The sequence below is a fragment of the Dendrobates tinctorius genome, unplaced genomic scaffold (assembly GCF_039654945.1).
Source record: "Dendrobates tinctorius isolate UK_male_01 unplaced genomic scaffold, ASM3965494v1 ptg000196l, whole genome shotgun sequence".
NCBI lineage: Eukaryota > Metazoa > Chordata > Amphibia > Anura > Dendrobatidae > Dendrobates > Dendrobates tinctorius.
In genome coordinates this window covers 18,002,469-18,029,005 of record NW_027361863.1, presented here as the reverse complement: position 1 = coordinate 18,029,005, position 26,537 = coordinate 18,002,469, and the positions used below count along the sequence as shown (strand labels likewise).

At 55.8% G+C, this 26,537-nt stretch overlaps 1 protein-coding gene across 4 annotated transcripts; it reads left to right on the top strand.

Annotated features, from left to right (window-relative positions):
* The first annotated feature begins 2,190 nt into the window (after window positions 1–2,190).
* On the top strand, window positions 2,191–21,010 carry NECAP1 (NECAP endocytosis associated 1). 4 transcript variants are annotated; one of them, XM_073552996.1, is made up of 8 exons: window positions 2,191–2,354; window positions 2,428–2,528; window positions 9,583–9,687; window positions 10,269–10,350; window positions 13,250–13,358; window positions 13,742–13,913; window positions 17,143–17,233; window positions 20,240–21,010. In XM_073552996.1, the coding sequence occupies exons 1-8, from the start codon at window positions 2,260–2,262 to the stop codon at window positions 20,283–20,285; spliced, it is 801 nt and encodes a 266-aa protein (XP_073409097.1). In that variant the 5' UTR covers window positions 2,191–2,259; the 3' UTR covers window positions 20,286–21,010. The 4 variants fall into 4 exon arrangements, with proteins under 4 accessions (XP_073409097.1, XP_073409095.1, XP_073409096.1 ...); XM_073552994.1 differs by having other exon boundaries at window positions 2,193–2,354; window positions 20,237–21,010; XM_073552995.1 differs by having other exon boundaries at window positions 2,193–2,354; window positions 13,739–13,913.
* The last annotated feature ends 5,527 nt before the right edge of the window (window positions 21,011–26,537 follow it).

Genomic DNA, 26,537 nt, shown 5'->3' with positions numbered 1-26,537 from the left:
TTTTTTCACTCAGCCCCCTTTGCGCCACCTCCTCCTACACATCCCGCAGCCACAAAATTTTATGGGGTCCAATTTCTCCTGTTACCCTTGGGAAAATTAAAAATTGGGGACTAAAAGATCATTTTTGTGAGCACAAAATAGGATTTTTTATTTTCATGCCTGGGCAGTATAAACTTTAGTGAAACACTTGGGGGTTCAAAATGCTCACCACACATCTAGATAAGTTCCTTGGGGGTCTAGTGTCCAAAATGGGGTCATTTGTGGGGGGTTTCCACTGTTTAGGTACATCAGGGGCTCTCCAAACGGAACATGACACCCGCAGACCATTCCATCAAAGTCTGCATTCCAAAACGTCACTACTTCCCTTCCGAGCCCCGACGTGTGCCCATACAGTAGTTTTCTCCCACAAATGGGGTATCGGCATACTCAGGACAAATTGGACAACAACTTTTGGGGTCCAATTTCTCCTGCTACCCTTGGGAAAATAAAAAAATTGGGGACTAAACGATCATGTTTGTGGAAAAAATATGATTTTCTATTTTCACGCCCGGGCTTTATAAACTCCTGTGAAGCACTGGGGGGTTCAAAGTGCTCACCACATATCTAGATAAGTTCCTTGGGGGGTCTAGTTTCCAAAATGGGGTCACTTGTGGGGGGGTTCCACTGTTTGGGCACATTGGGGGCTCGTCAAACGCAACATGGCGTCCAATCTCAATTCCAGCCAATTTTAGGTTGAAAAAGACAAACGACGCTCTTTCCCTTCCGAGCCCTGCCGTGCGCCTAAACAGTGGTCCCCCCACATATAGGGTATCAGCGTACTCAGGACAAATTGGACAACAACTTTTGGGGTCCAATTTCTCCTGTTACCCTTGGGAAAATTAAAAAATTGTTGCTAACAGATCATTTTTGTGACTAAAAAGTTAAATGTTCATTTTTTTCTTCCACATTGCTTTAGCTGCTGTGAAGCACCTGAAGGGTTAATAATCTTCTTGAATGTCGTTTTGAGTAGCTTGAGGGGTGCAGTTTTTAGAATGGTGCCACCTTTGGGTATTTTCTTCCATATAGACCCCTCAAAGTGACTTCAAATGTGAGGTGGTCCCAAAAAAAAAATGGTTTTGTAAATTTTGTTGTAAAAATGAGAAATCGCTGGTCAACTTTTAACCCTTATAACTTCCTAAGAAAAAATAATTTTGTTTCCAAAATTGTGCTGATGTAAAGTAAACAGGTGGGAAATGTTATTTATTAACTATTTTGTGTCACGTATCTCTCTGGTTTAAGGGCATAAAAATTCAAAGCTTGAAAATCGCAAAATTTTCTACATTTTTGCCAAATTTCCATTTTTTTCATAAATAAACACAAGTTATAGCGAAGAAATTTTATCACTAAAGTGAAGTACAATATGTCACGAGAAAACAATCTCAGAATCACCGGGATCCATGGAAGTGTTTCAGAGTTATTACCTCATAAAGGGACAGTGGTCAGAATTGTAAAAATTGGCCCGGGAGTTAACGTGCAAACCACCCTTGGGCGTGAAGGGGTTAAAACATTTTTTTTTTTTTTTTCTTTGCGGACCCTCATCTCTCCCTGGCAGACGTGGTGTATTTGCGCATGCTGGGACTTGTAGTGTTTGGTGACTAAGTGATGATACATCCAACACAGGACACTCTATGAAGAGGAAGGTGTCCAGCAAAGTGAATATAAAACTTTACCACTTTATTAGTAACAGCTTAATAGGTTCCGGGACATTAAACATATTGCCCCAAGGCAAACCGGCGCGTTTCAGACAGAAAATCCCATTCCACTCCTTGTAAAAGGACAGTTCTGTGTCCGAAACGCGTCAGTCTTGCCTTTTTGGGATATTTTTACCGTCCCTGTAAGCTGTGTGCATAAGTTGGGGAAGTTTTCTGTCACACGCTGGACGCCTTGTTTGCTTTGTCTGCATCTTCACAGCCGATATACAGGAGCTGAAGAGTGCACTCCGTCAGTTCCGTCTATGGCCTGTGGGCGCCGCTGTCGCATCAACGGCATTTACACTGTAGGGGAGGCGAAACCGAGCAGTAACAGATGCACAGATCGCCAGAAGTGCGACAGCGACACTCACAGTCCGTATGTAGGTACTGCACCATGACGTCACCTGTAGAGCAGGAATGCGGCGTCTGTTGTCACGTGTCTCAGGTGACGGTGAAGATGGCGGCCGGATGCTGTCTCCATGGTGATGACGGAAGTCGGCCTGTCAGCTGGTAGGTAGGTTCGGTAAAGATGGCGGCGGAGGCTGAGTACGAGTCCGTGCTGTGTGTGAAGCCTGAGATCAGCGTATACCGGATCCCGCCGAGGGCGTCCAACCGGGGCTACAGGTGAGAGGCGGAGCAGCAGCGTGGACGGGCGCCGCTGTGTCACCGGAGTCCTGACTGCACGATGTGTCCTCAGGGCCTCGGACTGGAAGCTGGATCAGCCGGACTGGACGGGGAGGATGCGGCTCACCTCCAAGGGGAAAGTGGCCTTCATCAAACTGGAGGACAAGGTGTCAGGTACCGACAACCTCCGACTACACCTCCCATCATCACACCCCCCACTGCACCCCCCATCAACTCACACCCCACTGCACCCCCCATCACCTCACCCCCCCACTGCACCCCCCATCACCTCACCCCCCACTGCACCTCCCATCACCTCACCCCCCACTGCACCCCCCATCACCTCACCCCCCACTACACCCCCCACTGCACCCCCCATCACCTCACCCCCCACTGCACCCCCCATCACCTCACCCCCCCACTGCACCCCCCATCACCTCACCCCCCACTGCACCTCCCATCACCTCACCCCCCACTGCACCCCCCATCACCTCACCCCCCACTACACCCCCCACTGCACCCCCCATCACCTCACCCCCCACTGCACCCCCCATCACCTCACCCCCCACTGCACCCCCCATCACCTCACCCCCCACTGCACCTCCCATCACCTCACCCCCCACTGCACCCCCCATCACCTCACCCCCCACTACACCCCCCACTGCACCCCCCATCAACTCACACCCCACTGCACCCCCCATCACCTCACCCCCCCACTGCACCCCCCATCACCTCACCCCCCACTGCACCTCCCATCACCTCACCCCCCACTGCACCCCCCATCACCTCACCCCCCACTACACCCCCCACTGCACCCCCCATCACCTCACCCCCCACTGCACCCCCCATCACCTCACCCCCCACTACACCCCCCACTACACCCCCCATCACCTCACCCCCCCACTGCACCGCCCATCACCTCACCCCCCCACTGCACCGCCCATCACCTCACCCCCCACTACACCCCGCATCACCTCACCCCCCCACTGCACCCCCCATCACCTCACCCCCCCACTACACCCCCCATCACCTCACCCCCCACTGCACCCCCCACTGCACCTCCCATCACCTCACCCCCCACTGCACCCCCCATCACCTCACCCCCCACTACACCCCCCACTGCACCCCCCATCACCTCACCCCCCATCACCTCACCCCCCCACTGCACCGCCCATCACCTCACCCCCCACTGCACCCCCCATCACCTCACCCCCCATCACCTCACCCCCCACTGCACCCCCCATCACCTCACCCCCCACTACACCCCCCACTACACCCCCCATCACCTCACCCCCCCACTGCACCGCCCATCACCTCACCCCCCACTGCACCCCCCATCACCTCACCCCCCACTACACCCCCCACTACACCCCCCATCACCTCACCCCCCCACTGCACCGCCCATCACCTCACCCCCCCACTGCACCCCCCATCACCTCACCCCCCACTACACCCCCCACTACACCCCGCATCACCTCACCCCCCCACTGCACCCCCCATCACCTCACCCCCCCACTACACCCCCCATCACCTCACCCCCCACTACACCCCCCACTACACCCCCCACTGCACCTCCCATCACCTCACCCCCCACTGCACCTCCCATCACCTCACCCCCCCACTGCACCTCCCATCACCTCACCCCCCCACTGCACCCCCCATCACCTCACCCCCCACTGCACCTCCCACTGCACCCCCCATCACCTCACCCCCCACTGCACCCCCCATCACCTCACCCCCCACTACACCCCCCACTGCACCTCCCATCATCACACCCCCCACTGCACCCCCCATCACCTCACCCCCCCCCACTGCACCCCCCATCACCTCACCCCCCCCACTGCACCCCCCATCACCTCACCCCCCACTGCACCCCCCACTGCACCTCCCATCACCTCACCCCCCACTGCACCCCCCATCACCTCACCCCCCACTACACCCCCCACTGCACCCCCCATCACCTCACCCCCCACTGCACCCCCCATCACCTCACCCCCCCACTGCACCCCCCATCACCTCACCCCCCACTACACCCCCCACTACACCCCCCATCACCTCACCCCCCCACTGCACCCCCCATCACCTCACCCCCCCACTACACCCCCCATCACCTCACCCCCCACTACACCCCCCATCACCTCACCCCCCACAACACCTCCCATCACCTCACCCCCCACTGCACCCCCATCACCTCACCCCCCACTACACCTCCCATCACCTCACCCCCCACTGCACCCCCCCATCACCTCACCCCCCACTACACCTCCCATCACCTCACCCCCCACTACACCCCCCACTACACCCCCCATCACCTCACCCCCCCACTGCACCGCCCATCACCTCACCCCCCCACTGCACCCCCCATCACCTCACCCCCCACTACACCCCCCACTACACCCCGCATCACCTCACTGCACCCCCCATCACCTCACCCCCCCACTACACCCCCCATCACCTCACCCCCCACTACACCCCCCACTGCACCTCCCATCACCTCACCCCCCACTGCACCTCCCATCACCTCACCCCCCCACTGCACCCCCCATCACCTCACCCCCCACTGCACCTCCCACTGCACCTCCCATCACCTCACCCCCCACTGCACCCCCCATCACCTCACCCCCACTACACCCCCCACTGCACCTCCCATCACCTCACCCCCCCCCCCCACTGCACCCCCCATCACCTCACCCCCCCCCACTGCACCCCCCATCACCTCACCCCCCCACTGCACCCCCCATCACCTCACCCCCCCACTGCACCCCCCATCACCTCACCCCCCACTGCACCCCCCATCACCTCACCCCCCACTACACCCCCCACTGCACCTCCCATCACCTCACCCCCCACTGCACCCCCCATCACCTCACCCCCCCACTGCACCCCCCATCACCTCACCCCCCACTGCACCCACCACTACACCCCCCATCACCTCACCCCCCCACTGCACCCCCCATCACCTCACCCCCCCACTACACCCCCCATCACCTCACCCCCCACTACACCCCCCATCACCTCACCCCCCACAACACCTCCCATCACCTCACCCCCCACTGCACCCCCATCACCTCACCCCCCACTACACCTCCCATCACCTCACCCCCCACTGCACCCCCCATCACCTCACCCCCCACTACACCTCCCATCACCTCACCCCCCACTACACCCCCCCACTACACCTCCCATCACCTCACCCCCATCACCTCACCCCCCACTACACCTCCCATCACCGCACCTCCCATCACCTCACCCCCCCACTGCACCCCCCATCACCTCACCCCCCCACTGCACCTCCCATCACCTCACCCCCCCACTGCACCTCCCATCACCTCACCCCCCCACTGCACCTCCCATCACCTCAGCCCCCCACTGCATCCCCCATCACCTCACCCCCCCACTGCACCCCCCACTACACCTCCCATCACCTCACCCCCCACTACACCCCCATCACCTCACCCCCCACTGCACCCCCCATCACCTCACCCCCCACTGCACCCCCCATCACCTCACCCCCCACTACACCTCCCATCACCTCACCCCCCACTGCACCCCCCATCACCTCACCCCCCACTACACCTCCCATCACCTCACCCCCCACTACACCCCCCATCACCTCACCCCCCACTGCACCCCCCATCACCTCACCCCCCACTACACCCCCCATCACCTCACCCCCCATCATCTCACCCCCCACTACACCTCCCATCACCTCACCCCCCACTGCACCTCCCATCACCTCACCCCCCACTGCACCTCCCATCACCTCACCCCCCCACTGCACCCCCCATCACCTCACCCCCCATCACCTCACTCCCCACTACACCTCCCATCACCTCACCCCCCACTACACCTCCCATCACCTCACCCCCCACTGCACCCCCATCACCTCACCCCCCACTACACCTCCCATCACCTCACCCCCCACTACACCTCCCATCACCTCACCCCCCACTGCACCCCCCATCACCTCACCCCCCACTACACCTCCCATCACCTCACCCCCCACTGCACCCCCCATCACCTCACCCCCCACTGCACCTCCCATCACCTCACCCCCCACTGCACCCCCCATCACCTCACCCCCCCCACTGCACCCCCCATCACCTCACCCCCCATCATCTCACCCCCCACTACACCTCCCATCACCTCACCCCCCACTGCACCCCCCATCATCTCACCCCCCACTACACCTCCCATCACCTCACCCCCCACTGCACCCCCCATCACCTCACCCCCCATCATCTCACCCCCCACTACACCTCCCATCACCTCACCCCCCCACTACACCTCCCATCATCACACCCCCCACTACACCTCCCGTCACCTCACCCCCGAATACACCCCCCACTGCACCTCCCATCATCTCACCCCCCACTACACCTCCCATCATCACACCCCCCACTACACCTCCCATCACCTCACCCCCCCACTACACCTCCCATCATCACACCTCCCATCATCACACCCCCCATCATCACACCCCCCATCGCACCCCCCATCACCTCACCCCCCCACTGCACCCCCCATCACCTCACACCCCCACTGCACCCCCCATCACCTCACCCCCCACTACACCTCCCATCACCTCACCCCCCACTACACCTCCCATCACCTCACCCCCCACTGCACCCCCCCATCACCTCACCCCCCACTACACCTCCCATCACCTCACCCCCCATCATCTCACCCCCCACTACACCTCCCATCACCTCACCCCCCCACTACACCTCCCATCATCACACCCCCACTACACCTCCCATCACCTCACCCCCCAATACACCCCCCACTGCACCTCCCATCATCACACCCCCCACTGCACCTCCCATCATCACACCCCCCACTACACCTCCCATCACCTCACCCCCCCACTACACCTCCCATCATCACACCCCCCATCATCACACCCCCCACTACACCTCCCATCACCTCACCCCCCACTACACCTCCCATCATCACACCCCCCACTACACCTCCCATCACCTCACCTCCCATCATCACACCCCCCACTGCACCTCCCATCACCTCACCCCCCACTACACCTCATCACCTCACCCCCCACTACATCTCCCATCATCACACCCCCCACTACACCTCCCATCACCTCACCCCCCACTACACCTCCCATCATCACACCTCCCATCACCTCATCCCCCACTACACCTCCCATCACCACACCCCCCACTACACCTCCCATCACCTCACCCCCCACTACACCTCCCATCATCACACCCCCCACTACACCTCCCATCACCTCACCCCCATCACCTCACCCCCCACTACACCTCCCATCACCTCACCCCCCCACTACACCTCCCATCACCTCACCCCCCCACTACACCTCCCATCACCTCACCCCCCACTACACCTCCCATCACCTCACCCCCCATCACCTCACCCCCCACTACACCTCCCATCACCTCACCCCCCACTACACCTCCCATTATCACACCCCCCACTACACCTCCCGTCACCTCACCCCCCAATACACCTCCCATCACCTCACCCCCCACTACACCTCCCGTCACCTCACCCCCCAATACACCCCCCACTGCACCTCCCATCACCTCACCCCCCCACTACACCTCCCATCACCTCACCCCCCACTACACCTCCCGTCACCTCACCCCCCACTACACCTCCCGTCACCTCACCCCCCCACTACACCTCCCGTCACCTCACCCCCCACTACACCTCCCGTCACCTCACCCCCACTACACCTCCCGTCACCTCACCCCCCACTACACCTCCCGTCACCTCACCCCCCATCATCTCACCCCCCACTACACCCCCCATCACCTCACCCCCCCACTACACCTCCAGTCGTCTCACCCCCCCACACCTCCCGTCGTCTCCCCCCCACACCTCCCGTCGTCTCCCCCCCCACACCTCCCGTCGTCTCCCCCCCCACACCTCCCGTCGTCTCCCCCCCCACACCTCCCGTCGTCTCCCCCCCCACACCTCCCGTCGTCTCCCCCCCCACACCTCCCGTCGTCTCCCCCCCCCCACACCTCCCGTCGTCTCCCCCCCCCACACCTCCCGTCGTCTCCCCCCCCACACCTCCCGTCGTCTCCCCCCCCACACCTCCCGTCGTCTCCCCCCCCCACACCTCCCGTCGTCTCCCCCCCCACACCTCCCGTCGTCTCCCCCCCCACACCTCCCGTCGTCTCCCCCCCCCACACCTCCCGTCGTCTCCCCCCCCCACACCTCCCGTCGTCTCCCCCCCCCACACCTCCCGTCGTCTCCCCCCCCCACACCTCCCGTCGTCTCCCCCCCCACACCTCCCGTCGTCTCCCCCCCCCACACCTCCCGTCGTCTCCCCCCCCCACACCTCCCGTCGTCTCCCCCCCCCACACCTCCCGTCGTCTCCCCCCCCCACACCTCCCGTCGTCTCCCCCCCCCACACCTCCCGTCGTCTCCCCCCCCACACCTCCCGTCGTCTCCCCCCCCCACACCTCCCGTCGTCTCCCCCCCCCACACCTCCCGTCGTCTCCCCCCCCCACACCTCCCGTCGTCTCCCCCCCCACACCTCCCGTCGTCTCCCCCCCCACACCTCCCGTCGTCTCCCCCCCCACACCTCCCGTCGTCTCCCCCCCCACACCTCCCGTCGTCTCCCCCCCCCACACCTCCCGTCGTCTCCCCCCCCACACCTCCCGTCGTCTCCCCCCCCACACCTCCCGTCGTCTCCCCCCCCACACCTCCCGTCGTCTCCCCCCCCACACCTCCCGTCGTCTCCCCCCCCACACCTCCCGTCGTCTCCCCCCCCACACCTCCCGTCGTCTCCCCCCCCACCTCCCGTCGTCTCCCCCCCCCCCCCACTACACCTCCCGTCGTCTCACCCCCCCACTACACCTCCCGTCGTCTCACCCCTCCACCCCCGGTTGCCTCCTTTCTTCCAGGGTGGGATTATTAAGTGACTTCATTCAGATATTTTGAAAATAGTGAAGAATTGAGCATATTAGAACGCTGTCGCCCCTCATTATAGAGAGCGGTGTATGACATGGACGTGTCAGGGGTAGCAGTGCAGGCGTGGGACGCTGACACCCCAGGTATCTTAGTGGTGGGATGCACAAGCCTCAGTGACATCTGACGGCCGGGACTTGAAGCCTGTGCTGAGCACACGGGGCGCTATGGGGCGTACACTGATCCCTACGGAGCAGGGGCCATTCATGTCATAGCCTGTCCCTACAGCGAGGCCCCGTCTGCCTCACACCTCACATCTCTCTCGCAGGGGAGCTCTTTGCTCAGGCTCCGGTGGATCAGTTTCCTGGGATCGCAGTGGAGACGGTGACTGATTCCAGCCGTTACTTTGTGATCAGGATTCAGGACGGAAACGGTGAGTGATAAGTAAGTGCTGATGTGGAGGAAGCATCAGCAGATATGTGAGCATCTGCCAGGAGGAAGTCAGCAAGGAGGGCTCCCCGGTGGAATATAATCCCTGCTCTGCCAGGAGCGCAGCGGTCGGATGATCTCACTTTAACCCCTTCAGGACAAGTGATATCTTACACCAATGTCATCCTGGTTGAATTACAAGTTTTCAATATGGAGTACAGGATGGCGGAGATGAAACAAAGCGTGCCCCTTTACTTATGCAAAAATATGGACTTGTCCTTAAGGGGGTAATTCTGCAGGACCCTGGTCCAGCGGCCACTTCAGTAGTCCATGGCCACCAGACAGAAGCCCTGCACCCCGCCTCCTAACTGCTGGCTTCTCTGATTAGTAGTACCAGCATGACATCATGTGTCACACCGCAACCAATCACATCACGGCGAGAATAACATCCCTCATGGATAAGATAATTCTGGGAATCGTTCCCCCCCCATGGGGTTCACTGCACATATACGTATGGGTGGGGTAATGGGGTCCGCACATCTCGCCATCTCCCTCCATCTCATTGTTACTTCTCTTCTCTCTCAGGAAGAAGCGCCTTCATCGGCATCGGGTTTGCAGATCGGGGGGACGCTTTCGACTTCAATGTATCTTTACAAGATCACTTCAAGTGAGCGCGAGACCTAGCCGAATCTAATGCCACAACAGGATTTGTCTTTTTTTTTTTTTTTGCAGTAAAATCTCCCGTATAGGATTTGACACTTTAGTAAAAATCCTGCAACTTGTAAGGAATAGAAACCTACAAGGAGACTTGTAGTATGCCTCTAGTGTAACCCCCTCATTGCTCCTGCGCCGTCACTTGGCTGGGGGTCTCTGCAACCCTCTGTCCTAATGGAACCCTGGTGTGCGTGCGCTGATGGAGATGTAAAGTGTTGGCCCAGCGCGTGCACCGGAGCTCCGTGCACTGACGGTGGCCGAGCACGTGCACCGTAGCTCCGTGCACTGACGGTGGCCGAGCACGTGCACCGTAGCTCCGTGCACTGACGGTGGCCGAGCACGTGCACCGGAGCTCCGTGCACTGACGGTGGCCGAGCACGTGCACCAGAGGTCCGTGCACCGAGGGTGGCCGAGCACGTGCACCAGAGGTCCGTGCACCGAGGGTGGCCGAGCACGTGCACCAGAGGTCCGTGCACCGAGGGTGGCCGAGCACGTGCACCAGAGGTCCGTGCACCGAGGGTGGCCGAGCACGTGCACCAGAGGTCCGTGCACCGAGGGTGGCCGAGCACGTGCACCAGAGGTCCGTGCACCGAGGGTGGCCGAGCACGTGCACCAGAGGTCCGTGCACCAGAGGTCCGTGCACCGAGGGTGGCCGAGCACGTGCACCAGAGGTCCGTGCACCGAGGGTGGCCGAGCACGTGCACCGGAGGTCCGTGCACCGAGGGTGGCCGAGCACGTGCACCAGAGGTCCGTGCACCGAGGGTGGCCGAGCACGTGCACCAGAGGTCCGTGCACCGAGGGTGGCCGAGCACGTGCACCAGAGGTCCGTGCACCGAGGGTGGCCGAGCACGTGCACCAGAGGTCCGTGCACCGAGGGTGGCCGAGCACGTGCACCAGAGGTCCGTGCACCGAGGGTGGCCGAGCACGTGCACCAGAGGTCCGTGCACCGAGGGTGGCCGAGCACGTGCACCAGAGGTCCGTGCACCGAGGGTGGCCGAGCACGTGCACCAGAGGTCCGTGCACCGAGGGTGGCCGAGCACGTGCACCAGAGGTCCGTGCACCGAGGGTGGCCGAGCACGTGCACCAGAGGTCCGTGCACCAGAGGTCCGTGCACTGAAGGTGGCCGAGCGCGTGCACCGGAGGTCCGTGCACTGAAGGTGGCCGAGCGCGTGCACCGGAGGTCCGTGCACTGAAGGTGGCCGAGCGCGTGCACCGGAGGTCCGTGCACTGAGGGTGGCCGAGCACGTGCACCAGAGGTCCGTGCACCGAGGGTGGCCGAGCACGTGCACCAGAGGTCCGTGCACCGAGGGTGGCCGAGCACGTGCACCAGAGGTCCGTGCACCGAGGGTGGCCGAGCACGTGCACCAGAGGTCCGTGCACCGAGGGTGGCCGAGCACGTGCACCAGAGGTCCGTGCACCGAGGGTGGCCGAGCACGTGCACCAGAGGTCCGTGCACCAGAGGTCCGTGCACCGAGGGTGGCCGAGCACGTGCACCAGAGGTCCGTGCACCGAGGGTGGCCGAGCACGTGCACCGGAGGTCCGTGCACCGAGGGTGGCCGAGCACGTGCACCAGAGGTCCGTGCACCGAGGGTGGCCGAGCACGTGCACCAGAGGTCCGTGCACCGAGGGTGGCCGAGCACGTGCACCAGAGGTCCGTGCACCGAGGGTGGCCGAGCACGTGCACCAGAGGTCCGTGCACCGAGGGTGGCCGAGCACGTGCACCAGAGGTCCGTGCACCGAGGGTGGCCGAGCACGTGCACCAGAGGTCCGTGCACCGAGGGTGGCCGAGCACGTGCACCAGAGGTCCGTGCACCGAGGGTGGCCGAGCACGTGCACCAGAGGTCCGTGCACCGAGGGTGGCCGAGCACGTGCACCAGAGGTCCGTGCACCGAGGGTGGCCGAGCACGTGCACCAGAGGTCCGTGCACCGAGGGTGGCCGAGCACGTGCACCAGAGGTCCGTGCACCGAGGGTGGCCGAGCACGTGCACCAGAGGTCCGTGCACCAGAGGTCCGTGCACTGAAGGTGGCCGAGCGCGTGCACCGGAGGTCCGTGCACTGAAGGTGGCCGAGCGCGTGCACCGGAGGTCCGTGCACTGAAGGTGGCCGAGCGCGTGCACCGGAGGTCCGTGCACTGAGGGTGGCCGAGCGCGTGCACCGGAGGTCCGTGCACTGAGGGTGGCCGAGCGCGTGCACCGGAGGTCCGTGCACTGAGGGTGGCCGAGCGCGTGCACCGGAGGTCCGTGCACTGAGGGTGGCCGAGCGCGTGCACCGGAGGTCCGTGCACTGAGGGTGGCCGAGCGCGTGCACCGGAGGTCCGTGCACTGAGGGTGGCCGAGCACCGACGGTGGCCGAGCGCGTGCACCGACGGAGGCCGAGCGCCGGAGCTCCGTGCACCGACGGTGGCCGAGCGCGTGCACCGGAGGTCCGTGCACTGACGGTGGCCGAGCGCGCGCACCGGAGGTCCATTCACACAGGCACGGTCTCTCGATAAATGGGGGGTCCCAGTGATTAGACTTGTGACCATTCAATTTCCGGATCAGATCGGACCCCATTTATAGTGAAGTGGTGACATTCCACCACCCTACAGGAAGAAATACCCCTTTAATAACGTCAGATCCTGTCATTTTCTGTCTAGCTGACAACCAGTATGGCCAGCACCACAGGGGACAGCGCTGCACTGTCCTTTTAGGAGTCCCTGCAGAACTGGGCAGATTAACACCCGAGTAATATGGGAGCTTTCTGGGACCACCCCACATGGGAACGGCCGCCTCAATAGTTGTCACTAGGAACTGATAGAAACGTGACAAAATGTCAGGAAACTAAGCCCTGCTGCCACTTTCCTCTCCTTGCAGGTGGGTGAAGCAGGAATCTGATTTCTCCAAAGAACCCCAAGGGCAGGACAATCAACCCAAGCTGGATTTGGGATTTAAAGAAGGCCAGACAATCAAGCTGAACATCGGGGTAGGTGCTTCATGTGTCCGCTCCGCTTTGGTGTCTTATGTGGGGTCATTGTTTTCTCATCCTATTTCTTCGGGAACGCTCCCCTCTCCATCCTCCCAACTTCCTGAATCGTGCACTCCCCCAAGCTGCAAAAAGAAGCGGCTTTACCTCTCTGGCATCGGTGGGGCACAGGGACCCTCAGGCTGGGATGAGCCAGCCAGCTTTACAGCAGCTGGGCTTGTAAGTGCTGCGTTCCTTGCCTAGGAGACCGGCCATTGCTGATATAGAATTAGGAATCCTGCTATGATTTTTAATAGGATGAGCGGAGAGTTTCCTGTTTTTACAAAGCTCCTTTAAAAAATCCCTGTAATTTCTTAAACCTTTTTTTTTTCTTTTTTTAGCAGAACATAAAAAAGAAAGATGGTCCCTGTAAGCCCCGAGGGAATGCAGGCACAGGGGGCATCGCTCTGCTTCCTCCTCCTCCTGGGGGAAAAATCACAACACCAACTGCTCCCATGACGACTCCAATATCGAATCATGTTACTCCTCCGCCCAGTGTTACGCCCACCAGCCCAGGTACGTGCGCCCAGGGCTGCCACTAGGAATTTCAGGGCCCCATACTGGCAGAATTTTCAAGGCCCCCTTAAGAGTCTGCCCAGGCTCCACCCCCAACCCCGCCTCCACCCCTTGAACCATCAACAGTCCCACCGCTCTCTCTTGGAAAAACTCCACTTCTGCACCACGTCCTCATCAATCACACATTTACAGTTCCCATTACCACATACATAGCCAGCAGCTTTGGTTTTGGCCAAAAGATTTTTTTAGTCCGCCACCATGACAAGGTAGACTCTTTTGGCCGAGCCCTACTCTACTGTAATTTGCTAAACATTTGTTAAAGGATCCAATGCAATTTCGGTGTATTTTTATTTATTTTTCATTTATGTCCAGACCACATATTGCTACCATAGTGACCGAACAATAGCACATACAAGGAATAAATAGCAGCGCACCATGTCCAGACCCCACATTACCACCACATAGTGACCGAATACTACAATACTGATCATTATAAAAAAATCTCAGTACTAATATCATAAGTGCCTATATACACAGGAGATCTGTACTTTGTATAACGTGTCCGTGTACAGGTAATACAGTGATCACCAGTGGCATTACACACAGGAGCTCTGTATACAGTGTATAGTGTCCTCCCCCACAATGAAAACAGTATCCTCAAAAATAATATCCTTTAATTGGCCCGTACAGTAATAATATCCCACATTCTGGACCCCACATCTTATCCCATTCTGCCTCATGTCTCTCCATATTGCCCCCATAGTCATCCATAATAGTATAATGTACCCCATAGTCTTATATAGCAGTATAATCTACCCCATAGTCTTATATAGTACTAGATGGTGACCCGATTCTAACGCATCGGGTATTCTAGTATTTTCGCGTGCGGAATTAAAGCACATTCCAAGCGTTTTGAAGCATCGCTTGGAATGTGATCGACAGGTTGGTCACACTCGTCAAGCATAGTGTTTGACAATTGTGATCAACTTTTTACTATTGATGAGGCTGCCTATGTTGCATCAATAGTAAAAGATAGAATGTAAAAAAATAATTAAAAAAAAAAGGTTATTCTCACCTTCCGACGGCCCCCGATCTCTCCACGCTCCCGGCATCTTCCGGTCCCAGTAATGCTTAGTGCGAAGGACCGGAGATGACGACACTCTTGCGAGAGCGCAACGTCATCGGCGTTCTTTCGCGCAAAGCACTACTGGGACCGGAAGATGCCGGGCGCGTGGTGAGAGGAGGGAAAGAGTCCTGGGGCCGTCGGAAGGTGAGTATATCACTATTTTTTATTTTAATTCTATTTTTTACAGGTTTATGGTACCAAGGGCCTGGAGGACAGTCTCCTCTCCTCCGGACCCTGGGTACCGGCTAGCGCCGGTCATCTCCCGGCTGCGTCGCCGCTGACCTCCGTGCGGCTGGCGATGACCCACGGCAACCGTCGGGAGATCAGCAGCTAGCGCCGCAGATCTCCCTACGGTAGCTGTGGCGTGCGTCCTTCAAATTCCGCGCCAATTCGCGACCAGACTGCGCCTGTTGCTGATTGGTCGCGGCCGGCCGCGACCAATCAACGATGCGGGATTTCCATTACAGACAGACAGACAGAATTAGACGATTATATAGTAGATAATGCACTCACATAGCGGTATGATGTACCCCCACTGCGGTATGACGCAGTCCCTTAGTAGTATTATAATGCACCCTATAGCAGTATAATGCTCCCTCATAGGAGTAGTATAATGCACTCTTTAGTACTATAATGCACCCCATAGGAGTATAACACACCCCCATAGTATAATGCAGCCCGTTTTCCCTCCCCCACCTCCATAGTACAATGCACCCCCATACCGGTATAATAGGTCCCATACCGCGGCTTTACACAAAAAAAAGGTTTTCCTTACCTGGACGAGCTCCAGCGTTGTCGTCTTCTCCGATTCAGATGAGGCGCGCAGCGTCGTGTCGGCGTATGACAGTGACGCGAGCGCTGACGTCAGCTGCCGGCCTGTGATTGGCTGGCGGCTGTTAACTGTTGCCATGCGGGAGGAATCTCCTGCGCAGCAACAGATTTTAACTTATTGTGAGACGGGGGACCCACGATCAGAATCTTTCCCCATACATCAGTAAGATTTCTCATGCAAATTGTAAATTTATTAACAAACTAGATGTGTGCCCGATGCTATCGCATCAGGAGGGCAGTAACATCATGATGGGGGCAGCTTTGTGGCGCTGGGGGTGGCAGCCCACCCACTTCCATGCAGTCACAACCGGCAGGAAAGATGGTGTTTTGCGGCCTGTGCTGGAGATGGTGTGTGGCGCCACCAGAGGATGGCTGCACCCAATCTCCAGCACAGGTCTCAAGCCGCGGTCTTTCCTGCCGGCTGTGACTGCATGGGGGTGGCTGGGTAGGCAGCGGCGGGATCCGATGCGTGTAGTTAGGCAGTGGGTCCTGACGGGGTCCGGCGGCAGCATCCCTCTCATTACTCCCCCTCATTACAGCCTCTCATTATACCCCCTTTATTACACCCCTCTCGTTATACCCCCTTGTTACACCCCTTTCACAGCCTCATGATCGCAGCGGCGGCCTGGATCTGAGCGCCATCGAGAGCGCAGCTGCGTTCGGGATCGGTTCACAGTTGCATCACTTGGGTGTACCAAAATGGCGGTCGGCGTACTTCCGGTGCAGCGCAGTGGATTGCGGGATTCGTAGACATCCAGACGGAAGTGGATGACAGACAATTTAAGGCAATTATATATACTTTATAGATAGTGGGAGCAAATATAGATGGTGGACGGCGACTAAATAGAATAATGACGTTTCGGCAACACCAGAGCCTTAATCATATTTGTCGCTTTAGTCCATTCAAATTGTAGAAAAGATTCAAGTAGAAAATAGGCATATAGTCCCTGGAGGATATGGGACTAATATGAAGTTGGTGCTGACAGCATCGATCGGAAGGAGTTAATATGTGATCCTGGCCAATTTTGGACCTTAGTATGAGTGGAATTCAAGCGGCGCTCCCGCGCCCGGCTAGTGTGGCTATAAACTAGAGAAAAATGTCAGGGGTCCTTTACCCTTCTTGTTTTAAGGAATGGTTACCAAACAACAAGCTGATTCAGCTATAACCTGTCAGCAAGGGTAACCCTCCAAAGCAGCGCCCCTAGTGGACATAAATAATTACATTGCTAATTGGGGTGAGTGTAATTTTTTTTTTTAATCTCTTTCCCTCAGACATTCTGCTAGATTTGGGATCCCCGCTGCCACCTCCTAAAGCTGCCCCTGCCTCCGCTGACCTGTGGGGTGACTTTAATACTGCCAGCAGGTGAGAATAAGTAATGTAATGTATGTACACCTTCACTGCACCAGCAGAACAGTGAGTGCAGCTCTGGGGTATAATTCAGGATGTAGAGTTGTGTGAAATAGTGTTTGCCCCCTTCTTGATTTCCTATTCTTTTGCATGTTTGTCACACTTAAATATTTCAAATCACCAAACACAGGTAAACAAAAAATGCAGTTTTTAAATGAAGGTCTTTATTATTAAGGGAAAAAGAAATCCAAACCTACAGGGTCCTGTGTGAAAAAGTCATTGGCCCCCCTTAAAACATATAAATTAACTGTGGTTTAGTAGTTTCTAGGGTTGATCTAATAGCTTCAGATAAGCACTTATCCGAATAGCTGCCTTGGTAACCTGGATACCTGGAGCGCTCCCGATAATCAACTGTTCGGCACCACAGCTTCATGTGTCGCAGCTGTTTCTCAGTCACAACACATGCATGGAGAGCCTGTTTGTTGGGCTCTCCATGCATGTGTTGTGACTGTCACACAGCCGCGACACGTGCAGCTGCGGCGCCGAACAGCTGATTATCGGGAGAGCTCCAGGTTACTGAGGCAACTATTCGGTAAGCGCTGTATATTTGATCAACCCTAGTTGTTTCTTATCTTCGGGAAGCTGAGTTAACATTCCCTTGCCACACCAAGGCCGCATTACTGCAACACCTGTTCTCAATCAAGAAATCACTTAAATGGGACCTGCCTGACAAAATCTAGACATCATGCCGTGATCAAAAGAAATTGTTGAACAAACCAAAAACAAAGTAATTGAGATCTATCAGTCTGGAAAAGGTTAAATCATGGAGCAGTTGTGAATCTTCCCAGGAGTGGCCAGCCAACTGAAATAACCCCCAAGAGCGCTGCAACGACTCATCCAAGAGTTCATAAAAGACCACACAACAACATCCAAAGAACTGCAGGCCTCGCTTGCCCTAGTTAAGGTCAGCGTTCATAACTCCACCATATGAAAGAGACTGAGCATAAATGTCCTGCATGGCAGAATTTCAAGACAAAAACCACTGCTGAGGAATAAGAACGTAAAGGCTTGTCTCGGTTTTGTCAGAAAACATCTTGATGATCCCCAAGACTTTTGGGAAAATACTCTGTGGACTGACGAGACAAAAGTTAAACTTTTTGGAAGATGAATGTCCCATTATATCTGGCATAGAAGTAACACATCATTTCAGAAAGGGAACATCATACCAACAGTAAAATATGGTGGAGGTAGTGTAATGGTCTGGGGCTGTTTTGCAGCTTGAGGACCCGGAAGACTTGCTGTGGTAACTGGAACAATGAAGTCTGCTGTCTACCAATGTAATGTATGTACACAGTGACTGCTCCAGCAGAATAGTGAGTGCAGCTCTGGAGTATAATACAGGATGTAACTCAGGATCAGTAATGTATGTACACAGTGACTGCACCAGCAGAATAGTGAGTGCAGCTCTGGGGTATAATACAGGAGGTAACTCAGGGTCAGTAATTTTTTTTTTTTTTTTTTCCAAAATCATATTTATTGAAATTTTACATAGTTAAAACAGGAAAACACATCAATTCCGCAAACAGTGCAGAGTAGATTAATAATACATCAAGAAAACAGACATACAAACGTAGGAGGCAAGGAATAAGGGGGGAAAAGGGGGTAGGTACACCTAAGTATACGACTGGAAATTACTTAGATCAAAGGTCTTAACAGAAACTGACCTGCTTAAGTGCAGGTTCCTGAATATCAAAGTGGCATATAAGCTAGACACATAGCAGGGTTCCTCGTGGGCAGGGAATATCAGACCCTGAATCGAAGTAGCACAAGCATCATCACGGTGGATTGAAGGAGAGACTGCTACCAAGCCATGGTTCCCAAATCTGGGACTTTCTTTTTAGATGACGCAGATAACACCAGAGCCCTTTCGTATTGGCAATGAAGGTTCATCCTGTCAATCACAAATTGTATGGTCGGAGCGCTGGCCACTCTCCATTTGGATTCCACTGCCAGTCTAGGGGCTATAAACAAATGTGAGAACACTCCTTTCAACACATACGGGATCTCATCCAAACCGATATGCAATAAAACCATACTGGATTGTAAGGCCATCCGGATGCCAGTTACCTCAGCTATCACGTCCTCTAGGCTAGCCCAAAAATGTAGTAATTTCGGGCACGACCACCACATGTGGCTAAGTGTCCCCAACATACCGCAGCCTCTCCAACACAATGGGGAGCACTGAGGGGCAAAGTGAGCAACTTTATCTGGGTAATAGTACCAGCGTAAGTTGACTTTTTTCAATTGTTAAAGATGGTTTAAACAAGAGGAAACTCTCCGAACCTCTAACACCGTCTCCCGCCACCCATCAGGCGCTAGGGTGACCTGCAAGTCATCCTCCCATTGTCTCATGAATTGCAGTTTAACCTCTGGGTCAGGATCATTCAGGGCTCTATACAAGATAGATACATTGTGAGTACTAGGTCCGGGCACCAGGAAGAGGCCCTCAGGATCAGTAATGTATGTACACAGTGACTGCACCAGCAGAATAGTGAGTGCAGCTCTGGAGTATAATAAGGAATAAGTGCTGGTGTTCAGGGGATTAGGGCGCTAGGTCGTCATGGGTGAAGTTCATACTTAGTGGTTTCTCTGTGCTAAATAAATATAGAGATGTCTCATTCACAAAAATCCCAGGATAAAATTGTGATCTTAATAAAACTGTCTACAGAAAAATAAGATTTTGTTTAACATACTGCAGGTCTCTTGCCTTCTTTAAGATGATGGACAGCCATCGTTCGGCCTCTTCGCTTTGGCCGTGTTTTGTGTTGCATAGTAGTAGTGTCCTGTTGTGTCTCGCCACCAACTCTGAACTTGACCTTGCACTTATGGCTTTTGTGCTCCCCTCGGGGTATTCTTGATGGTGGAGGGGCCACTGCAGCATGCCGAGACTTACAGTTCTTCCTGCCTGTGCGATGTGTGACATTGAGTCTTCACCTGCTTGCGCTCTCTTCTGTCCAGCAGTCTGTCCTCTCAAGCTCCGCAGTCTTCTAGCTGGGTTCAGTTCTGATGGCCGCACCTGGAACCTCTTCCTTTCTGTCCCCTGGAGAACTGACAGTCCCAAGTCCTCTGCCAGAAGCTCAGCTGCTCAGTGCCGCCGTTATCATTGTGACGTCTCCTCATTATATGGGCTGTGCGGGTCTCCCAGGGGGCATCGTATTGTGCATCTCATTCTTTCTTCCTTTTCCGCCACCCTGTCCCACCCCCCCCCCCCCCCCCCATCCCTGCCTGCGCCCCGTTACCATGTCATTGTTTTGCTGTCTGTCTACCCCCAAACTACTAGCTCCACGCTGTAATCATTCCACACGTACATGCGGGGTATTGTGCACTGGCGGCAAGATGCCCACCCGGCCCAAGCACCCAACCTGGACCAGAGCTGCTTCATTTACTGACGATTGACCAATGTATTCATTACTTTTTTTAATTGTTTCTTTCCGAGTTTGTGTCCTCCGGGCCGCTGTGGATCCGTCCTTGGCCAGGGAGACTTTGCACTCAGCCGATCTGGCGCCCGGAGTACAGCCATTACTAGGATATGATTTCCTGCCGTTTTTTGGGGGGGCTCTCGTATGGGTTTTTTTTGCTCGTATCATGTCCTCCTGCAGGGTAGATGGGGGAGGGGGTAGATGGACTCGTGTATCTTGTCTCGTAATCATGAAACATATTTATTATATAGTGATCATTCTGGAAGAAAAGAACAAAGTGTATATAAAATAAATTTAATGTATGGACACTTCAGAGTTGTGTGTTCGCGTCTCCTTATTTTCACCGTCGTCATCAGTGTTTATTTGACCTCTGGATTTTTACGTGACTTGATCTAATTTAATAGAGATCCCATAAATCCCTACAAAAGCGCCGGCCACCAGGTATCTCCCTTGTGTGCCACCTGCAGGCTGCTGCCTGTTGTCAGGTGTAATCAGTCTCCAACAGCAGACACCTGGCTTTGCCCTTCCGCTGCGGCGGTCTGTCACGCTGCATCCAGGCACAAGAGACAGGCGGGATCTTATTGTAAGAAACTGACATCTTTTTTAGTTATACAATTTCCGTACAAGTCTGGACCTACAAGGCAATAAGGGTTGCAGGACGGCATTTTTCAGAAAAGTCCTGCAACACAAAACTTCTGTGCAGTTTTGATGTTTTAGAGCTGTGATTGTGCGGTAAAAAAAAAGTCCAAATTGTAGATGAGTTGCAGTCGAATTTGAGACGCATTGAAGTCTACGGCGCCTGAGTCTCATGCTACTTGAGTAGTCAAAGGAATGACGGGAGGTCACAGTGCGTCGCTGCGGAGCCAGAGCCTTCGTCTGGCAGCGAGGAGGCCACACATCACAATAATCCGCCATATAATGAAAAACAGGAATTTTGGGTTACTTACCGAAAAATGTTTCTCGGAGCCTTCATTGGGGGCACAGAGACCATGGGTGTATGCTGCTGCCACTAGGAGGATGACAGCATGCACAGAAAAAGGTTAGCTCTTCCTCCGCAGTATACACCCCACCGACCGGCAAGGAATTCCTCAGTTAGTGAGAAAGCAGTAGGAGAAGTAACAAAATAGATTGAAACAGAAACAGACAACTCAACTAATTAACAAACCACATAAGAACAGGAGTTGTAGAACATGGGAGGGTGCTGTGTCCCCCAATGAAGGCTCCGAGAAACAGATTTTACGGTAAGTAACCCAAAAATCCTGTTTTCTCTATCGCTTCACTGGGGGACAAAGAGACCATGGGATGTCCCAAAGTTCCTGGGGAGGGAGAAGCAAACTTCCATTAGGTCTGAGAACTCACCACCGCTGCCTTCAAGGTCCTTCTGCCTAGGCTGGCGTCCGCCGAAGCATAGGTGTGGACCTTGTAAAATTTGGCAAACGTGTGATTGGAAGACCATGTTGCAGCCTTGCAAAGCTGCAGCGCGGAGGCTCTGTGGCGCACCGCCCAGGAGGCACCCACCGCCCGGGTAGAGTGAGCTCTGACTCCAGGAGGGGCCACTCGATGCTTGACCCGGTAGGCCTCCAAAATTGCCGATCTGATCCAGCGAGCAATAGTAGCCTTGGAGGCCGGCTGACCTTTCCACGCACCATCTGGAATGATGGAGAGAGAGTCTGTCTTCCGCAAGGGAGACGTCCTAGCCAGGTAGACCTTCATTGCCCTGACCTGGTATAGCTTGTTCAAGGAGCGCTCAAGAGGGTGAGTTGGACCCGGACAAAAGGACGGGAGAACAATGTCCTCATTCAGATGGAAAGTAGACACTACCTTAAGAAGGAAGGAAGGTGGGGGCCGCAGGACCACCTTATCCTGGTGGAGCACCAAGAAAGGGGGGGCGACAAGAAAGAGCCGCCAATTCCGACACGCGCCGAATGGAGGTGATGGCCACAAGGAAGGCTACTTTCCAGGAGAGAAGGGCTAGGGAAACTTCTCTGAGAGGTTCAAAGGGTGGACCCTGTAAAACCTCGAGAACCAGATTAAGATCCCATGGATCCACAGGTGCCCGGTACGGAGGTGCCGTATGAGCCACTCCCTGAAGAAAGGTCTTGACCTGCGGACGAGAGGCCAACGTCTTCTGGAACAGAATGGAAAGTGCCGAGACTTGACCCTTTAAAGAGCTGAGGGCAAGGCCCGCGTCAAGGCCTGTCTGGAGAAACGCCAAGACAGAAGGGAGTGAAAAGGAAATGGGCGGAATGTCATTGGCCTCGCACCAAGTGAAATAGGCCTTCCATGTATGATAATAAATCTTGGAAGACGATGGCTTTCTAGCCCGGATCATGGTGTGAATAACCTGATCCGAAAAACCTGGCCATTTCAGAAGCGCGGTCTCAACAGCCACGCCGTTAAATTGAGCGGCCGAGAATTGGGGTGGCAAATCGGACCCTGAGACAGCAGATCTGCCCTGTCTGGAAGCCTCCAGGGGGCGTCCGCGAGAAGGTTGACGATGTCCGCGAACTAAGACCTTCTGGCCCAATCCGGAGCGATGAGGATGACTGGAACCCCTTCCGCTTTGATTTTCTTTAACAGCTTGGGAAGGGGAGGGAACAGGTAGGGTAGCCTGAACTGAGACCAGGGAATGGTCAGAGCGTCGGCGCCCATTGAGAGAGGATCGCGAGCCCTGGATACGAACTGAGGGACCTTCCTGTTCAGGCGAGACGCCAGCAGATCTACGTCCAGAGTCCCCCAACGACGGCAAAGCTGATGAAAGACGTCCGGATGTAAGGACCACCCTCCCGCCGCGAGACTCTCGCGGCTTAGAAAATCGGTGGCCCAGTTGTCCATGCCGGGAATGTGCACCGCGAATATTTCTGGGACTGAAACTTCTGCCCAGCGGAAAATTTCGGACACTTCCGCTAGAGCTGAGGAACTCTATGTCCCCCCTTGGTGGTTGACATATGCCACCGCTGTGGCATTGTCTGTCTGAATCCGGATCGGTAGATCCTTGAGAAGCCTCTCCCAGTGAATGAGAGACAGATCGCCCGTATCTCGAGGACGTTGATCGGCAGAGCTGTCTCTTGAGTCGACCACCGACCCTGAACAGTCTGATTGCGAAACACTGCCCCCCAGCCGAGGAGGCTGGCGTCCATTGTCACAATCTGCCTGTGGATTGGAAGGAATGACCGGCCCAGAGAAATGAGGGGAGACGTCAGCCACCAATTGAGGGTCTGCTTGACCAGGTAGGAAAGGCAACAGACCTGTCCCACCGAGACAGGATGGCCTGTTGGAGCGGTCTGGAGTGGAATTGGGCAAAGGGAACCGCTTCGGTCGTTGCCACCATCTCATGGCTGCTCGGAGAGATGGAAGCCGTGAGCTCTGCAGCGATTGTACATCTCGCTGCAGAGATTATCTTGTCTACTGGGAGAAAAACCCTCGATCGACGGGTGTCTAACAATAAGCCTAGAAACACAAGACGTTGTGTCGGAACCAGGCAGGACTTCATTTTGTTGACGAGCCACCCGAAATTGGACATGGTGTCGAGAACGATGGTAAGACTTTGGCGAGTCTGGAGAAAAGACTGAGCTTTGATTAGAATGTCGTCGAGGTACGGAAAGAGGACGAGACCTCTGATCCTCAACAAGGCCATCAACGCCGCCAAGATCTTTGTAAATACTCTTGGCGCGGTGGCGAGACCGAACAGCAGGGCAACAAACTGGTAGTGGACCTGGTGAATCGCAAAACGTAGGAATTTCTGATGCCCGGGAAAGATGGGAACATGCAGATAGGCATCTTGAATGTCTACTGAGCACATGAATTCCTGCGCCTCCATGGAAGCGATTACCGAACGAAGAGACTCCATCCTGAAATGTCGTAGGCGGACCCTCTTGTTCAGTAACTTGAGGTCCAGGATGGGTTGAATTGCACCGCCTTTTTTCGGCACTACAAACAGGTTTGAATAAAACCCTGTGAATCGTTTTGATTCGGGAATGGGCACAATCACCCCGGAACTGAGGAGAGAGTCGATGGATACAGAGAAACCCGGAACTAAGGCAGGGTCTTTTGGAGGTCGGGACTCGAAGAAACGATCCCGGGGACGAGAACGAACTCTATCTTGTATCCTGAGGGTACAACTTCTCTGACCCAAGCGTATTCTACTGAGGCAAGCCAGACGTCTCTGAAGGAGTCGACCGCCTAGTTGGGAAGGCGCCTCGAGATTTCGTTAATAGTCATGCTGATATGGACTGTCCAGTTCAGGACCTGGAGGATCTGCCCTGGGAGGAGTGAGAACGCCAGGAGGGAGTGGGTCTAAAGGAGACCTTCTTCCTATCCTGGCGTGCTTGCGGCCTTTGTTGGTCGGAAAAGGTTTCTGCCGTTGCGAAGCGGCGGAAAGACTGAAAGGGCCGAAACTGACACCTTGGAGGAGGTCTACGAGGCTTGGACTGAGGGAGAAGAGAGCTTGTACCTCCAGTGGCGTCCTTAATAATCTGGTCCAGCTGGGAGCCAAAGAGACGCGCTCCCTGAAAAGGCAGATTGGTAAGGGACTTTTTTGAAGACAAATCCGCCTGCCAAGCCTTGAGCCAAATTGTACGCTGGATTGCAACTACGTTGCTGGACGCCTGAGCTGCGCAAGATGCGGCATCCAAGGAGGCAGAGACCAGATAATCCCCTGCATGGGAGATCTGGTTGGCCAGTTCGGCCAATCGCTCTGGTTGGGCTCTATCTAGAATGCCCTGGCGGAGATCTTCCGCCCAAGTAGCTATGGCCTTTGCTACCCAAGTTGAAGCGAAGACCGAGCTTAGCACCGTCGCAGCCGCTTCGAATGCTGACTTTCCAAAGGATTCTATGATCCTATCATTAGAATCCTTTAGAGATGTCACACCTGAAATCGGAAGGACTGTGTTGTTAGATAGTCTGGACACGGGAGCGTCTACAGAGGGGGAAGCCAACCAGTTGTCGGTGAGCTCTTTGAAAGCTCCTGGTCGGATTTTCTCTTTCCCTGGTAAGGAGATTGCCAAACTCAGAGTGGGAGGCGAAGACTCTGGAAGGTGCTTCTGCCTGTCTGAATGAAAGCTCCTGATCTGAGGGTTTCGCAGGGGAGTCTGAGATTTCGAAAGTGTGGTTAATCGCAGAAATGAGGTTCTGTACCGTAACCTTCATGTCCGCGTCATGGTCTGAATCCAGCTCTAAAATCTCTTTGGATGGCGCATCCGAGAAGACTTCGCCTGACTCGGGTGAGGAGGCACGGGAAGGAGACTGCTGGGAAGGACTATGTGGTGAGATGGGGCGAGGGGAGGATTCCGGCCGGAGATCCTGTCTGGGTCTTTTGCGACTTATGCTGGCTGGCTCAGATGGAACCTCTTGAGACCTGCTGGACCCTGCAGAAGTGTCCAGGGGCAACTTATCAAGAACTGCCACTAGGGACTGAAACACCCTGGTGAGATCCGCCATTGATTGTGATAGAGAAGAAGCCCAGCCAGGAATGGGGGTTCTCTCTCAGGTGGAGCAATAGATGGCTCCTGGGTGGCGTCGGGTTGAATGGGATTGCTGCAATCTAGGCAGAGGGGAGTGGACTGACCTGAGGGAAGTTTGCGATTGCAAGAACAACAAGCAAAGAACTTGAATAAGGTGCCAGTGGGAGCCAGAGGACGGGCACGGTCAGGCTTAGAGTTAGGCATAATGAAGGAAAGTCACTGAAGCAGTGCCGGAAGGTTGGGGGACCGAGGCAGAGGAGGGTGTCAGTCTGCAGCTGCAGAGCTACTCACGGTCCGGTGTCCGGTAGATACTCCCAGAAAGCGATGCTACATGGCCCGTCTGTACATGCAGGGCCCCAGCAGAGGAGAACTGTGTCC

What these genes read in the sequence shown, in the direction of transcription:
- NECAP1 (XM_073552993.1), top strand. Translation starts at nt 2,260, where the DNA reads ATGGCGGCGGAGGCTGAGTACGAGTCCGTGCTGTGTGTGAAGCCTGAG. An exon ending in ACTGGAGGACAAGGTGTCAG is followed by an intron (nt 2,529 to 9,582) that starts GTACCGACAACC and finishes TCTCTCTCGCAG; the next exon opens with GGGAGCTCTTTGCTCAGGCT. An exon ending in CAATCAAGCTGAACATCGGG is followed by an intron (nt 13,359 to 13,738) that starts GTAGGTGCTTCA and finishes TTCTTTTTTTAG; the next exon opens with CAGAACATAAAAAAGAAAGA.